This window comes from Rattus norvegicus, chromosome 19 (genome assembly GCF_021556685.1).
Source record: "Rattus norvegicus strain SHRSP/BbbUtx chromosome 19, alternate assembly SHRSP_T2T, whole genome shotgun sequence".
Classification (NCBI taxonomy): domain Eukaryota; kingdom Metazoa; phylum Chordata; class Mammalia; order Rodentia; family Muridae; genus Rattus; species Rattus norvegicus.
The window spans coordinates 36241559-36257800 of NC_141552.1; the positions used below are offsets into that span (position 1 = coordinate 36241559).

At 45.5% G+C, this 16242-nt stretch overlaps 1 protein-coding gene across 7 annotated transcripts in view; it reads left to right on the plus strand.

Moving 5' to 3' along the window:
- The window catches only part of Mylk3 (myosin light chain kinase 3), an 80720-nt gene that overhangs the window by 55068 nt on the left and 9410 nt on the right, over positions 1-16242 (plus strand). For all 7 annotated transcript variants that reach the window (XM_087594093.1, XM_087594092.1, XM_087594094.1 and 4 more), the window contains 6 exons: positions 3672-4075; positions 5214-5319; positions 6267-6360; positions 7665-7774; positions 9717-9858; positions 11188-11258. In XM_087594093.1, the coding sequence (XP_087450219.1) occupies positions 3672-4075; positions 5214-5319; positions 6267-6360; positions 7665-7774; positions 9717-9858; positions 11188-11258 (927 nt within the window). The remainder of the gene's footprint in view (positions 1-3671; positions 4076-5213; positions 5320-6266; positions 6361-7664; positions 7775-9716; positions 9859-11187; positions 11259-16242) is intronic.

The window sequence follows — 16242 nt, forward strand, 5'->3', positions numbered from 1 at the left end:
CCTAGACCTCAGGCTTTCAGTTGCTGGAGAAAGGGCCTGTATTTTTTCTTTTTCCTTTTTATTATGATAAAAGACATATAACATAGTTTATTGCCTGTGTGTGTATGTATATGTGTATATAATGTGTGTATGTGTTTGTACTGTGTGTATATGTGTGTATGTTTGTATATGTATAAGTATAAGTATATGTATATGTATATGTATATGTATGTATGTGTGTGTATGTTTGTATGTGTGTATGTGTATGTGTATGTGAGTGTGTATATGTGTGTATGTTTGTATATGTATAAGTATAAGTATATGTATATGTATATGTATATGTATGTATGTGTGTGTATGTTTGTATGTGTGTATGTGTATGTGTATGTGTGTGTGTATATGTTTGTATGTTTGTGGGTGTATGTTTGTACGTATATATATATGTGTGTATATCTGTGTATGTTTGTGTCTGTCTGTATGTATGTATGTATATGTATATGTATATGTGTGTATGTTTGTGTGCATGTGTCTGTATGTGTGTGTATGTGTGTATGTATGTGTCTGTATGTGTGTATATGTGTGTGTATGTGTGTATATGTTTGTATGTATATATGTGTGCATGTGTGTGTATGTTTGTATGTATACATGTGTATATGTTTGTGTATATGTGTGTATGTATGTGTCAGTATGTGCATATATGTGAGTGTGTATATGTGTGTGTGTGTGTGTGGTGTGTAGCTGGAGATGCAGCTTTCCTCTACCACTAAAGCTTCACCCTAGCCCATCTTAATCACTTTTTATTTCTCTTTAAAAATCTAAAAAAGCCATATTTGTGTTTCTTCTACAGTTTTTTTAAAAGAATTGTTTATTTATTTATGTGTGTTTATGTCTATCGGTGCATGTACACTTGTGTTTGCAGGTATATGTCTGTATATGTATGTATGTGTATATGTGTATATGTTTGTGTATATGTCTATATGTGTGTGTATATGTGTGTATGTATGTGTCTGTATGTGCCCATGTATGTAGTGTCAGAAGATGGCATCAGGTGCCTTCCTCTCTTGGTCTCCGTCTATTCTTTGTGTCTTTGAATCTGGGTCTCATGTTTCATTGTTGTTGTTTATCTTCTGTTTTAGTTCTTCTTGACTAGAAGCCCTAGTGGTCTCCTGTCTCTGTCCTGTCACAGCTAGAGTTAGAGGACTCATGAGATGCCCAGATTCTTAGAGGGGTGCTGGGATTCAAACTCCAATCTTCACCAGTAGCAACCACTTCTCCAATCCCAACATTTTCAGAGGCACTTGAGCATCGAATCTAGGAGTTAATTTTTCTTAGGGGATAAGTGCAGATTAAAGTGCTGTTAATTTCTACTTAGCTAGAAATATAATATAGTACAAATACTATATTATGAATGTTATTTAAGCAATTTTGTTATTTGTATTTGTAAATCTCTAAGTCTTTGTTTTATTTTTACTTACGCTTTGCAGCATGTAATTATTAGAAAATCAATCCATGCTAAAGCTGGCTATGTGCCAGCAATGCTGTCTCCCTCCCCCATTGGGAACTGCAAGCTGTGGTCTTCCTAGGTTCCCAAAGTTAGCCTGCTGCTGAACCGCTCACATTTCCCAAGCCATCCTTCCCCTGAGGCTAGCCTGTAAAGACTGGTGGCCACTGGCTCTAAACCCCAAGCCCCTTATAATGAAAACTCCAGAGGCTTATAATTTATCAGTCAGGTTTATAACAGTAAATTCTCAACCCCCAAAACACCCACACAAAGAACTCAAAGCTCAACTGATATTGATACAAGCTGCACACCTAGATTGGACAAATGTGTCCTGTATCATTCTATTGCCCTTCTGAGGTATCCATAGCTACCTGTGGCTCTTTAGGCCACTTGGATCTGGTTTGTCCTCTTCTCCTATATTCCATCTTGTCTCCTCATCTCCCTCTCTCCCCTCTCTGTCTCTCTTTCCCTCTCTAAAACTTTCAGCTCTGCCTTCTTTTTCCACTGCCCAATCACAGCCTTATCTGACTAATTAAGATTTCATTTGACCTCACCTGTGTACAGGCAGCAATCTACAGCACTTTGGATATCTTAACAGATCCTTTCATCAGTTGATTTAAAACAAAACAAAATTATTAGGAAAACTGGACTACCGTCATCCCGAACTACACAGTTCTGACAAGGGAATGATGGAACCCAGGAATTTGCACATGCTAAGTGCTTGAGCTTGCTTTCTATGCTGTGATAAACTACCGTGCCCAAAAGCAACTTAGGGAAGAAAGGGTTTATTTAGCTTGCAGTGACAGTCTATCATAAGGGGAAGCCAAGACAGGAACTCAGGCAGAATCCTGGAAGCAGGAAGAGAAGCAGAGACCATGGAGGAGTGCAGCTAACTGACTTCTGCCTTCTGGATTGCTCAACTAGCCTCCCCTCACTCTTTCTCTCTCCTCCATTAATTTATTTATTCTTCACTCATATAGCCTGGCCACAGTTTCTTCTCCCTCCTCTCTTCCAAGTTCTTCCCCCAGATCCACTCCTCCTCGGTTTCCCTTCAGAAAAGAACAAGCCTCCCAGGGATATCAACCAAAATACAGGAAGTTACAGAAGACTAGAAGGAGGAAAAGGATCCCAAAAGCAGGCAAGAGTCAGAAGCAGCCCCAGTTCCCAGTGTTAGAATTCCCACAAGAGCACCAAGCTACCCAGCTGTAGTGGTTTAAATAGGTTTGCCTCCATAGACTCATGTGTTTGAACGCCTGGTCCACTACTAGGAGGTGTGTTCTTATTAGAATAGGTGTGACCTTGTTGGAGGAAATGTGTCAGGATGTAGGTGGGCTTTGAGGGCTCTTAGCGTTCAAGCTCTGCCTAGTACAGAAGAGACAGTCTTCTGGCTGCCTTCAGATCAAGATGTAGATCTCCTATAACCTTCTCCTGGACCATGGCTGCTTACGCTCTCCCACGTTTGCCATGATGATAATGGACTGAAACTGTAAGGCAGCGCCAACTAAATGTTTCCCTTTATAAGAGGTGCCTTGGTGGGTTGGGGATTTGGCTCAGTGGTAGAGCGCTTGCCTAGCAAGCACAAGGCCCTGGGTTCAGTCCCCAGCTCCGGGAAAAAAAAAAAAAAAAAAAAGAGGTGCCTTGGTCATGGTGTCTCTTCACAGCAGTAAAGCCCCAAGACAACAGCCATGTATACGCTGCATGCCATACATGCAAAGGACCTCGGTCAGACCCTTGAGGCTCCCTGATTGTTAGTTCAGTCTCTGTGAGCCCCTATGAGCCCTGGCTAGTTGATTCTATGGGCTGTGTTCTTGTGATGTCCTTGACCCCTCTGGCTCCTATGATCCTCCCTCCCCTTCTTCTGCAGGAGTCCCCCAACTCCACCTAATGTTTGGCTGTGGGTCTCCACATCTCTGCTACCTTTGTTATATAGCCCAGGGCCATCCATCTAGGGAGAGTGCTGCCTATAGTAGGTTAGACCCTCCTGCACCAATTAGCAATTAAGAAACTGCTTCACAGGCCAGTCTGATTTGGACAGTTCTTCGGTTAGGAGTTTTCTAGTTCCAGGTGACTCTAAGCTTGTGTCAAGTCAACAGCTGAGGCTAACGATGGCACTAAGCAGTGTTCTACTGCTGAGTTTCACCCTCTGAACATCCTTGTTTGGAACCTCAGGACCATATTTCTCTCTGCCTAGGATCTCTGTCCGTATGCGAGAGATGACTACTCCTGAGGAGCTGTTTGAGACCCAAGGTGGCAGCCCCATTGGCTCGGCAGAAGCTCCAGGCCCTGGAACTGTGTTAGAAGACCAGATCCCTAAAGGAGCCAGACCATTTCCACCCCTGCCAAAGAGGAGCTGCAACAATGGTGGCGCGAGTGCAGAGGAGGCAACAGGGCCTGGGGCTGAGCCCATCAGAGGACCAAGCTTGGTCACAAGGGACTGGAGAGATGAACCTGTTGGGACCACAGACCTGCAGCAAGGCAGAGACCCAGGAGCGGTGAGCCCTGAACCTGGGAAGGACCATGCAGCCCAGGGCCCAGGGAGAACCGAAGCTGGAAGGAGGGTGTCTTCTGCTGCAGAGGCTGCCATCGTAGTTCTAGGTGAGTGAGTCAGAGTCTGCACAGCCCGGCTTGGCACAGCCCGGCTCGGCACAGCCGTAAGGTGAGTGTCTGGAAGTCTTACCATACCTTCCGTAGATTATGTGGTTCTAAGAAAGGGCAAGGCCCTGGATAGTAAACCCTGGTGCTGGAATCCAAGATGCAGAAGTGAGAAGAACTGAACTTGGGCCTTAAATTGGCTTTGGTGGTTGGCAAGGAGGAGCTTCTGAGGCTGAACTGGGTAGACTTCTCAAAGCAACTTCCCCGCCTGGGTGAGCATCCTTTGAAATTAGAGCGGGAAGAATGCGGAACCCAGGAGGGCTAGGGATATAGCTCAGCTGGTAGACTGTTGTTTGCCCAGGATACAGAGAGCAGAAGCCCTGGGTTTGATTCCTACACAACATAAAACTGAATGTAGTTCAGTTGCTGTATGTCTTCTTTTTGAAAACTGATTCCATGCGACATTTCCAAGAATTCATATTGCCCAGTTAAAATGAAAACCAAAGGCCAGATCAGCAGGCAACGGCCTTTGCTGCCAAGATCAGTTCACAGAGCACATATGGTGGAATTGAACCAACTCCCGAAAATTATCCTCTGACTTCCACATGCACATGTGTGTTATAGTATGCACATGCGCATACACACACACACACACACACACTGTAATAAAGTTAAAGAGAAAAACCAGTCCTAAATGCCCTTCCCCCCTGACTTTCCCATTGCTATAGCTGCCCTTTGTTTTCCCTTGTGATCCATTAACCCTCTTCACCATCCCATGCCCTGAGAGACGCCCATCATGAGATTCACCACAGGCTGTCTTGCCCTTGAGGATCTGACTGAGATTAGCTATCCTCCTGCCAAGGCTGAGATGGTGAGGGCGCTGTGTTTGTTTTCTAGCCCCCTCCCTCGCACACTCCTCTGACTATTTCCCACAGCCCCCTTGCCTTAAATACAGCCTCCTCCTTGTGAAAATCTGCTCGCTGACCTAGTGAGCTTGGCTGCCTTTTCCTGCGAATCTGTGGCTCCACTGCAACGATTCTAGAGATGGCTTTGACATGCTGGGGCCGTAAGAAGGGCTGTGGGGTTGCCACCGGGTAACTCCCTGAAGGAGACTCATGGGTTTTTTGTTGTCTCTCTACAGATGACAGCGCAGCACCCCCAGCCCCTTTTGAACACCGGGTAGTGAGCATCAAAGACACCCTCATCTCGACAAGTTACACAGTGTCCCAACACGAAGTCTTGGGAGGGTAAGTGCAGCATCTGCCTGGGTGAGGGGCAGGGACTGTACCACTGAGGCTGACCTGCATAGAGAATAAACAGAGGTATCCCTAGGATGTGGATGGCTGCATGTGTAAGGGAGGGAGAGGTGCTGGAGGCCCTCGAAGTAGGACATTCCAGAGGTAGCTGGAGTGCCAGGCATGGGTGTGGTAAATAGGTGGATATGATATGGAGGGAAAGGAAGAGAGTCCCGTATGCAGAATAGCCCATGATGATATGGAGGGTAAGGAAGAGAGTCCCGTATGCAGAATAGCCCATGATGATATGGAGGGAAAGGAAGAGAGTCCCATATGGAGAATAACCCATGATGATATGGAGGGTAAGGAAGAGAGTCCCATATGCAGAATAGCCCATGATGATATGGAGGGAAAGGAAGAGAGTCCCATATGGAGAATAACCCATGATGATATGGAGGGTAAGGAAGAGAGTCCCATATGCAGAATAGCCCATGATGATATGGAGGGAAAGGAAGAGAGTCCCGTATCCAGAATAGCCCATGATGATATGGAGGGTAAGGAAGAGAGTTCCATATGCAGAATAGCCCATGGTAAAGTGAGGATGCTTTCTGTTTTCTTTCTTGATCACCGATAATTTCATAGCTGTAGCTAATCAGCATCAATTGTCCCGGTATCCCCTTCTACTCTTGACTCTAAAGCCAGAGCCATGTGGCTGAAGCTGCCAATTTCTGCTGCTTGCTGGGACTAGAAAGTGCCCTTCCCCCTGTCCTATTACATCATCACCAGCTTTCTGTTTTCTAACTTCCTCACTGCCTAAACATGATGTGGGTGGTGAAGAAGTGATTTTCTAGATTTTGGGACAACAGCCCACATGCTGTGTGTATAGAGGAGAGCAATGGTGACTTTCCTGGTTTGGTGAGCATATCAGCTCAGCTCACCGTGTCCCCGTGTCTCCGTAGGGGCCGGTTTGGCCAGGTGCACAGGTGTACAGAGCGGTCCACAGGCCTTGCACTGGCAGCCAAGATCATCAAAGTGAAGAACATAAAGGACCGGGTGAGGCATCTGCCCCAGGCCAGATCCTTCTAGCCAATCCCAGACTCTCATTTCCCTCCTGGCACTCAGCCCCCTCCGTGCCGAGCAGAAACCTGATGTCTTCTCTCCCTCTTCCCTTGACTCATGAACCACTCACTTTCACCCACATTCCGTAGTCCAGACCTCATTTGTGTGAACGGCCTGGTGTGGCTTTTCCTTTTCGGGCCTCCTGTCTGTGAGATGAGTGGGTGGGCTGAAGCAAGATCCTTTTTGTCATAAGAGCACATTTGGGTGAGGAGTCAAGGAGACCTGGTGTGAGAGCAGAGGTTGAAAGAAGCATAAGGTGTGTGTGTGTGTGTGTGTGTGTGTGTGTGAATGTGTGACGCATATGTGCGTTTATTTTATTTTATTTTTTTAATCTTTATTAACTTGAGTATTTCTTATTTACATTTTGATTGTTATTCCTCTTCCCAGTCTCCTGACCAACATCCCCCTAACCCCTCCCCCTCCCCTTCTTTATGGGTGTTCCCCTCCCCATCCTCCCCCCATTACCGCCCTCCCCCCAACAATCACGTTCACTGGGGGTTCAGTCTTGGCAGGACCAAGGGCTTACCCTTCCACTGGTGATCTTACTAGGCTATTCATTGCTACCTATGAGGTCAGAGTCCAGGGTCAGTCCATGTAGTCTTTAGGTAGTGGCTTAGTCCCTGGAAACTCTGGTTGGTTAGCATTGTTGTACATATGGGGTCTCGAGCCCCTTCAAGCTCTTCCAGTCCTTTCTCTGATTCCTTCAACGGGGGTCCCGTTCTCAGTTCAGTGGTTTGCTGCTGGCATTTGCCTATGTGTTTGCTGTATTCTGGCTGTGTCTCTCAGGAGAGATCTATATCTGGTTCCTGTCGGCCTGCACTTCTTTGCTTCATCCATCTTGTCTAATTGGGTGGCTGTACATGTATGGGCCACATGTAGGGCAGGCTCTGAATGGGCGTTCCTTCTGCCTCTGTTCTAAACTTTGCCTCCCTATTCCCTGCCAAGGGTATTTTTGTTCCCCTTTTAAAGAAGGAGTGAAGCATTCACATTTTGGCCATCCTTATTGAGTTCATATGTGTGTGAGTGAATATATATGATTGTGTGATGTGAGTGTGTGTATGTGTGTGTCTGTGATATGTGAGTATATGTATGTGTAACTGTGTGCATGTGAGTGTGTAGATGTGTGTGAATATGAGTCTATGTGCACATGTCCATGTGTACACACCGTGGGAGATTCAAGTGGCTTCTTTTCCTGATCTATTTTCTTGGGAAACCCATTTCCCCTCTGGTCCCACAAGGAGGATGTGAAGAATGAGATCAACATCATGAACCAGCTCAGCCACGTAAACTTGATCCAACTTTATGATGCTTTTGAGAGCAAGAACAGCTTCACCCTGATCATGGAGTAGTGAGTATCTCAGAAGTGGGGTGGTGGCTTTCCTTCAGGGTGGGCTCAAGGCTGGGACTGCGAGCCTTCATTCAAGCAAAGCTCCCCACCTCTGCTCTTCACAGGCATGCCCAGAGCCATGCCACCCTCCCTGGTCTAGTCCTTTCAACCTGAGCATGGAACTCAGAGGACAAAGTCCTTTTGTCACAAACCAGTGTAGCATTTCTGATCTGACTTACACACATTAGGCTAGTTTGTCCTAAACAAGTTTTAGCAATTCTGGGTGAAGGATTAACAGTTGGTAATTAGAAAATATAGACAGAAATTGGAAAATCTTCATATCGTTCATGAAAATATAAAGAATCTAGTTATATTGACCCACGCCTGTCTGCAGAGGTGCGCTTGTGTTGTTGTTTATTTTCCAACAGGGATTATACAAGTTAAAAAGTTGTTATAGCATACGGTTGTGTTTTATAAAAATATAGAGGGAAGGAATGTGTTTGGTGGATGTGTGGTCAGGTGTAGGGGAAGGGGAAAGGGGGCGCCTCCACGTACCCTTGCTGAGGCATCCCTTCCCCCGATGGATCAACCGTATGACATGGTGTAGTATAGAATAGAGTTTATTCAGGGTGTGGGGAGAGGAGTTGAGAGGGTAGTAGAGACTGAGAAAGGGATATATATATATATACATATATATATATATATATATAGAGAGAGAGAGAGAGAGGGAGGGAGGGAGGGAGAGAGAGAGGAGGAAGAGGAGGAGGAAGAAGAGGAGGAAGAGGAGGAGGAGGGGGCGGCGGCAAGCAGCCCCTTTTATAGTGAGTCAGGCATACCTGGCTGTTGCTAGGTTACTATAATGCTGAGCCTAGACAAAATGCTAATACATACAACCATCAAAGGTGAGAAAAACAGCAGGCTCAGTGGCACTTCCCTGGCCTGTATGAGAAGCTGGGTTTAATCACCAGCATTGCCAAAGTATTTGGAAAAAATTTGTCTCACATGTGGCCTAATTTTCCTATGTAGGCTTCTTTTTAATTTTTCAGTTAATTAACTTATCCATTATTTTTTTTTTTTGAGATAGGGTTCCATGTAGCCCATGTTTGCAATCATTATGTAGCTGGGAATGGTCCTGAACTCCTGACCCATTTTTCTCCACCTCCCAAGTACTAGGCTAACAGTTGTGGGTCACCATGCCTGGCTTCACTCGGGGTCCTTGCCGTGGGGGCACTATTAGGCACTCCTAAGCGGCTGATTTAAAAACCCTGTTGTTAGGAGACCACTATGCAGAGGGGGTTCCCCTTCAGGCCTGGCATTAGGCTCAAACCACACCAAACACCTGCTTCCCTTTATGAAGAGTGGGTGATGGTGTCAGGATTGAAAGTGGTTGCTTTCCTTCTCAGGCAGAAAAAAACAGTAGCAGGTGACCTTGAAAACTTTGAGGAAGAGGGAAAGGGGAGGTCTGTGTTAGCATGGGCTAGGATGCAGTGATAGGTTTTGATTGGGCATTGAATTAGGTGAACCAAAGTGGACTGCAGTCCACCCCTACCCAGAGATTGATTGCTGGACTTCAGTACTTTGATAGCTGGACCTTAGAAGTCGGCCCTTATTTGGAAGTGGCCAAATAAGGGAATAGATCTTGGTGGTTTGCTTTAGGAATGGAATCTAATGTTTTAATGTTTTAATAAGGCAGAGGGAATGGGCCTCAGGGCAAGTCCTGCCAGAGCCATGCTGGCCAGAGTCCCTTTGCAGATTTTCCAGGTTCTAGGAGAACCTTCTGCATGGAATGTGCCAGAGCAAAGGCCCCAGCAAAACCCCATGTAGCAGTGTCTAGAGCCCTTTTTTAACCAGCCCTGGGTGTCCAATGGGCTGTGACCAACTTTAGGAACACCTGGATTGGCTGCTCTCAGCCTCTCTGAGGACCTTCTCCGTCCGACACCTGGCTCTTGCTTTCCTCCGGCAGTGTGGATGGAGGTGAACTCTTCGACCGGATCACGGATGAGAAGTACCACCTGACCGAGCTGGATGTGGTCTTGTTCACAAGGCAGATCTGTGAGGGTGTGCATTACCTGCACCAGCACTACATTCTGCACCTGGACCTCAAGGTGAGTGGCACGTCGGGCCTTGCTGTCTTCTGAGCACCTTGTGTATCAAGGCCGCCATTCCGATCCCGTGGTCAGAACCATTATGGCACAATTGCAGATATCTGCTGGGAACGGTGCCTTTGCACGCTAGGCAAGTGCTCTACCACTGATCTACATCCCCAGCCCCTTCTCCCTTTTTCTGAGATGGGAGTTTCACTGTGTAGTTCAGGCTGGCCTCGAATTGGCAAATTCTCCTTGTTTTGGCCTTCTGAGTGCCAGGGTTGAGGCAATGTGTACTATATCCAGCTAGCCCTATGCTCTGTGTTGCTTTGGGCTTATTCCTGAAATCGTGGGGACCACTGGGATTTAAAAACCTTCCCTGATAAAGGTCTGGGAGTGTGGCTCAATTGGTAGAGCCCAGCATGCACAAGGCCTTAGGCTGGCCACCACATAAAACTGGATGTGATGTCATACATTTGTAGAGTTAGCAATCAGAGGGATCTGGAGTTAAAGGCCAGTCTTGATGATATAGCAAATTTAAAGCCAATATTGAATGCATGAGGACATCGTCTCCAAGAAATATAAATAAGCAAACATAACTCTTCTGATTCCGATGTGCATGAGAAGCACTGTCCCAAAGCAGTTGTCTCACAAGTCATAGGCCAGGTCTCCCTCTTCAGTCCTCACCTCATACACCTCTACATCTAATGTCACTGTCAGCATTTTAAAACATGGAATCTTCATACCAAAAATCTGGATCTTTGACTTCTGTTGAAGACTGAGAAGCTCTGACTGCTGTCCCAGCTCCTTTCTTGGTGAGCAGCGGATGGTACTAAGCAGAGTACCCCTTTACACAGTGGATGGTACTGAGCAGAGTACCCCTTTACACAGCAGATGATACTGAGCAGAGTACCCCTTTACACAGGACAAAAGTCCTACTTCCTCATAGTTTATATGTACAAGTATACTTCAGACACCAGAAGAGGTCATCAGATCCCATTAGAGATGGTTGTGAGCCACCATGTGGGTGCTGGGAATTGAACTCAGGACCTCTGGAAGAGCAGTCAGTGCTCTTAACCGCTGAGCCATCTCTCCAGCCCCCTCTGCAAGAGTTCTTAACCACTCTGCACATGTTCCTAACCACTGAGCCAAGTCTCAGCTCCCTCTGCAAACCGTTTCATTAGTGTAGTCATTTATTTTTATTATCTGTCTAGCCCCATATGAGTACCCTGAGCCGTTTACTTTCCTTGTAGTCTAGGAAAATGAGACTTGTGACAATAAGGGAGAGAGCTGAAGGCTTTCTGAGTCAGGGTAATAATATAATATCTTCCTCCCCCTCCTCTCTTTCAGCCAGAGAACATACTGTGTGTCAGCCAGACTGGGCATCAAATTAAGATTATTGACTTTGGGCTGGCTAGAAGGTAAGGGTCCTGATACTAGACAAAACTCCTCCTTCAGCAGCAACTCTAGCTTTCTTGATGTAAATTCTGAGTTTTTCTTCCCGACCACTTAATTCTCAGCAATAATGACTGATTATTTATTAATAATGCCCAGGCCTGAAGCTTCATTTTGTTCTCTGACTTGCTTTAACTTATCCCTTTTATTCTAATCTGGGTTCAACTATGTGGCTGGTTTCTTTTCCTTGCCTTCTGATATCCAGCTCATCAGCATTTCAGGGTGAATCTCCCCTTAGTCTACCTTGAGTTCAGCTACTTATCTGGTTTACATCCATCTCCTCCCCAGAATTCCAAGTGAATTCCCCTGTGCCTCACTATTTCCCAGAATCCTCTCTCCCTGCAGGATGTCCCACCTCCTATTCCCTGCTTCAGCTCATTGGCTACAGGGGTTTTTTGTTTGTTTGTTTGATAGGTAATTCTTATAAGACCTTCTCTCTGCACGTCAGTATAGTTACGTGGCTGAGATCTAGCATTTTTTGGGTTTGGAGATGGATGTAAGAAAGTTCTCACACAGAGACTGGTGGTCTTTGGCTTGCTATTTCTGTAGTGGGTTTGTAGTACAGGTTCCATTTGTCCTAAAAGATTGTGGGATTAACTGTACTTCAAACCACCTGTCTAAGCAGAAGGGGATTGCTGAGCTCGCCCAGGGCAGACTAAATTATGTCAGTTCTCCCTTCTGCTAGGGACTAAGCTACCCAGCGCCATCCTTGCACTCTGAGAAATCTCTAGCTTACATACGAAGACACATATGTGACAGGATAGAGTGTAGCCATGTGAGTAGATCTGGAGTTAACGAAGACTACGTTAGAATTTAGTGCAGTAGTGACATGTGACACAAGGGCCTGAATGGGATCTAGTACTGGTAATACTAACCCTGTTGGGCCCCAGGATTCAGCACATTAAGTGGTTATTATGCGCATTTTTAAACCTTTATAACCTTTACGTATGCCTCAGGCGCCCAGTGGAAATCAAAGGGCAGCCCCTAGCAGTTGGTTTTTTCCTTCCTCCATGTGGGCCCTAGGAAATAAACTCATCATTGGACTTGGCAGTAAGCACCTTTAGCCACTGAGTATCTCACTGACTCTTATTTATGATTTTTTTATAAAGAATTCTTTTTATTTTGTTATTATGCACTACATGTGTGCAGTTCCCACAGAGGTTAGAGGAGGACACCAGATCCCCTGGAACGAGAGTTACAGATGGTTGTAACTCTCCATGTGGATGCTGGAATCTAGGTCCTCTGAAAGAGCATCCAGTGCTCTTAACTACCTAGCCATGTCTCCAGCCCTCCTCGTTTATAATTTTCAAAATATCTTAAAGACCCTTACATTTCATACAGCCTAAAGTACACATGATTTTACTTCCCAGTCTTGACAGTCTCCTGACGACAGTCTCATGCCCGTAACACGGGAAAAGGGCAGTGTGGACTCCTAGAAGAGGCTTCAGCAACTCTATGAAGCTTAGAAAGACTGTCCACCTAACCCCTGTCTCAACTAAGATGCTAACTAAAGTCGATTCACTAGTTCTTCATCCTCCAAGCTTCCCTCAAATTTTCTGTCCTCTAAAAATGACCATTCTCTGGGAATCACGTATTTTCTGGATAGTTCTGAATATAGCAGCCAAATTTCAATTCTTTCTGAAGTTTTTCCTGACATTCCCCTTTTCTTTTCTTTCCTCCCTTCTTACCCTCTTCCTTTCTTCATTCTTGGTTTTTGTTTTTTGGTTTTTGACTGGGGCGGGGAGGGGAACGAGTTTCAGCCTGGCCTCACACTTGTCCAGTGAGGCTGACTTTGACCATTAAGTCTTGGTCTTCTTTCCTCTGCCTCCACTTGCTGGGATTACAGCCCGAGCCACCACCCAGCTTTGTTCATTTGTTTGTTTTTCAGACACGGTCTCATTATGTAGCCCTTGGCTGGCCTCAGACCTGTGATCTTCCTTCTTAAGCCCCCTGAGTGCTAGGATTATGTGTGTGCCTCTGTGGGCAGATTTTTTTTGTAGTCTTGATGGCTGTTTCCCAAAAGGAGCTGTCTTTGTTGATCTTTGAGTATCCTGTCCGTCCCCTATCACTCACCCCTCAGCTGAACTCCTCACCATGTTAGCTTCTGCTCCTGCTTCCAGGGAACATCTGAACTACAGTGGCAGTCTTTTGGGGTCACTCCTCCACAGACTGAAATGTTACCTACTTGCAGGAGTGAATGGTATATTTCATTGCCCCCATGCTGTTGCTAAAACAGAAGTTTGCCAGTCCACCCCTGTCAGGGAACAATATAAACCCCCTACCCACACACTTGAAAAATCACAAATAATGTGGGAAGCCTGCTTCATTGTTTCCTAAATAATGTCTTCTAAACTTAGGATTATTGTGCAAGCATGTGTGTCTTACACAAGAGTCTGGGGCTTCCAACCTAGTTCTCATCACCATCTGCCCCCAGCAGGCCTTTTTAGACCCTTTTGCATACTCACTGTGTCCACTGCTCCATGGAGTGCAGTGCCATAGAAACACCATGCATCTGTGTTTGTCCTCTGGCCCTTTGCAAAACCATAATAGTTAAATAATTTTCGATGTCCCAAAGCTCCCCCTTTTTAAGATCCTTGTGATATAATACTGTGCTTGTTGGGATGCATCTGTAAGATTTGCAGGACATGGGCTGGAGAGATGGCTCAGAGGTTAAGAGCACTGACTGCTCTTCCAGAGATCCTGAGTTCAAATCCCAGCAACCACATGGTGGCTCATAACCATCTGTAATGGGATCTGATGCCCTCTTCTGGTGTATCTGAGGACAGCTATAGTGTACTCATATAAATATAGTAAATAAATCTTTAAAAAAAAAAAAGATTTGCAGGACACACTTGAAAGTCAGGTGACCAGTTGTTCGTATGGCCACTTACAGTGACACACTGAATTCAGAGCAAGAAGCAACCACTGGAAGCTCCTGGTGTGAGGGAGGCTTCTCATGAGCAGGATCTGTCATGAGCAGGTAGTGGTGATGCTGGTGAGGGTTCACCAGCTCAGAAGAGGAGGGGAGTGGGGATACAGGGTTGGTTTGTAATAGTTTCCAGTTTTGGCAAACTGAGGAGCACAGTCAGCTCTAGAGCTCTTCTGAGAGCCAGAACCAGCATGTACAGAGCTGTAGAGGGGAATCATGGGAGATGGCATCAGTTACGGCCTGAGAACCAGGGTGTGAGTATAAACAGGCCGATCTAAGGCGAGCACAGTATAGGATGAGACCACTAAAGAAGAATCCTGAATGCTAGATTCAAATGTTATTTGATAGGCTACTGAATCTTACCACTCAGTAACTTCATGATGGGCCCTTGACACTGGCCTGGGAAAAAAAATCAGTATTTAGATCACCCAACTTGGCAATTACTGCAGATCAAGCCTTTAAAAACAAGTCTAGACAGCTGCTTTTGAAAATTTACCCATGGACCACTATTTGAGATCATTGAGCTAATTAATTTTAACACACACACACACACACACACACACACACACACACACACACACACATTTTGCCTGTATGTATCTGTGCACATATGTACAGTGCCCACAGAGACCAGAAAAGGGTATCGAATCCCTTGGAACTGGAGTTACAATGGTTGTGAGCCACCATATGGATTCTGGGAATTGAACCTGAATCTTTTGGTTTTTTTTTTGTTTTGTTGGTGTTGTTTGTTTGTTTGAAACAGGGTTTCTCTGTGTATCCCTGGCTGTCCTAGTACTGGATCTATAGACCAGGCTGGCCTCAAACTCAGAGAGATCTCCCTGCCTCTGCCTCCCAAGTGATGGGATTAAAGGTGTGTGCCACCACACCTGACTTTGGACCTGGGTCTTAACCCATGAGCCATCTCTCCAGTCCTCAGTGACGTCACATGTGCACTGTGTCTCTCATTCTCTTCTTGTGGCAGTGACACAGGAACAGTTTTGACCTAGCTTGGCATTGGCCCAGTGAAATTTTACTCACATTCTATTGGCAAAGCAATGGCTATGGCCAGCCCCAGCATCAGTGGAGTGGAGCTGATTTTAAGGTATTTCTACTTGGAGTGGAAGGAATCTCACACCCCAGGTCACAGGGTGTGAAAATAGGGCACAGCAAAGCACACAGCTTCTCCTGGAGCTCTACTTTTTTTTTTTTTAAACTTTATTACAGATGGTTGTGAGCCACCATGTAGTTGCTGGGATTTGAACTCAGGACCTCAGGAAGAGCAGTCAGTGCTCTTAACCACTGAGCCATCTCTCCAGCCCGAGCTCTACTTTTTTTTTTGGTTCTTTTTTTTTTTTCCGGAGCTGGGGACCGAACCCAGGGCCTTGCACTTCCTAGGCAAGCGCTCTACCACTGAGCTAAATCCCCAACCCCCTCTACTTTTGATCCTTTTGAATACGTGCTTGAAAAATCGCTGGATTACACAATTCTACTTGTTACATTTTTATTAGTCACCTCTCTGGTTTTTGTTTCGTTGAGAGAGAGTCTGTTACTCAAGCTTGCCTAAACTCATTGTGTAACTCATCCTGGTCTCAAACTCATCTTGGTTCCCCTGTGTCAGCCTCCTGAGTACTGGAATCTCAGTTTAAGATACCACCCCCAGGTCTCATTTCTGATTTGAGCCATGTCTGCTCCATTTCACTTACTTACACTGCATAAAGGCTCTGAATTCTCTACATTCTAGTCAATGCATGCTATATTTTTCTCCCTCTGTTGTAGTCTGTGAGCATTTAGTACTATAGACATTTATAGGGGTGCACATGGAAATACACTGTAGTTGTAACTTTTATTTCCCTTGTGATTGTTGATAAAGTCCATCCCTTCCTTTTCTTACTAGGACTCTCCTAGCACATGTGCACACCAACAAAGCAGCTGCTCTCCAGAAGCTCTTGGTACTTAGTCATGTGCTTTCAGATTGTAAATGGCTAGGACTGTAGTTTTCTTGTTATGGATTGTAAAACGAT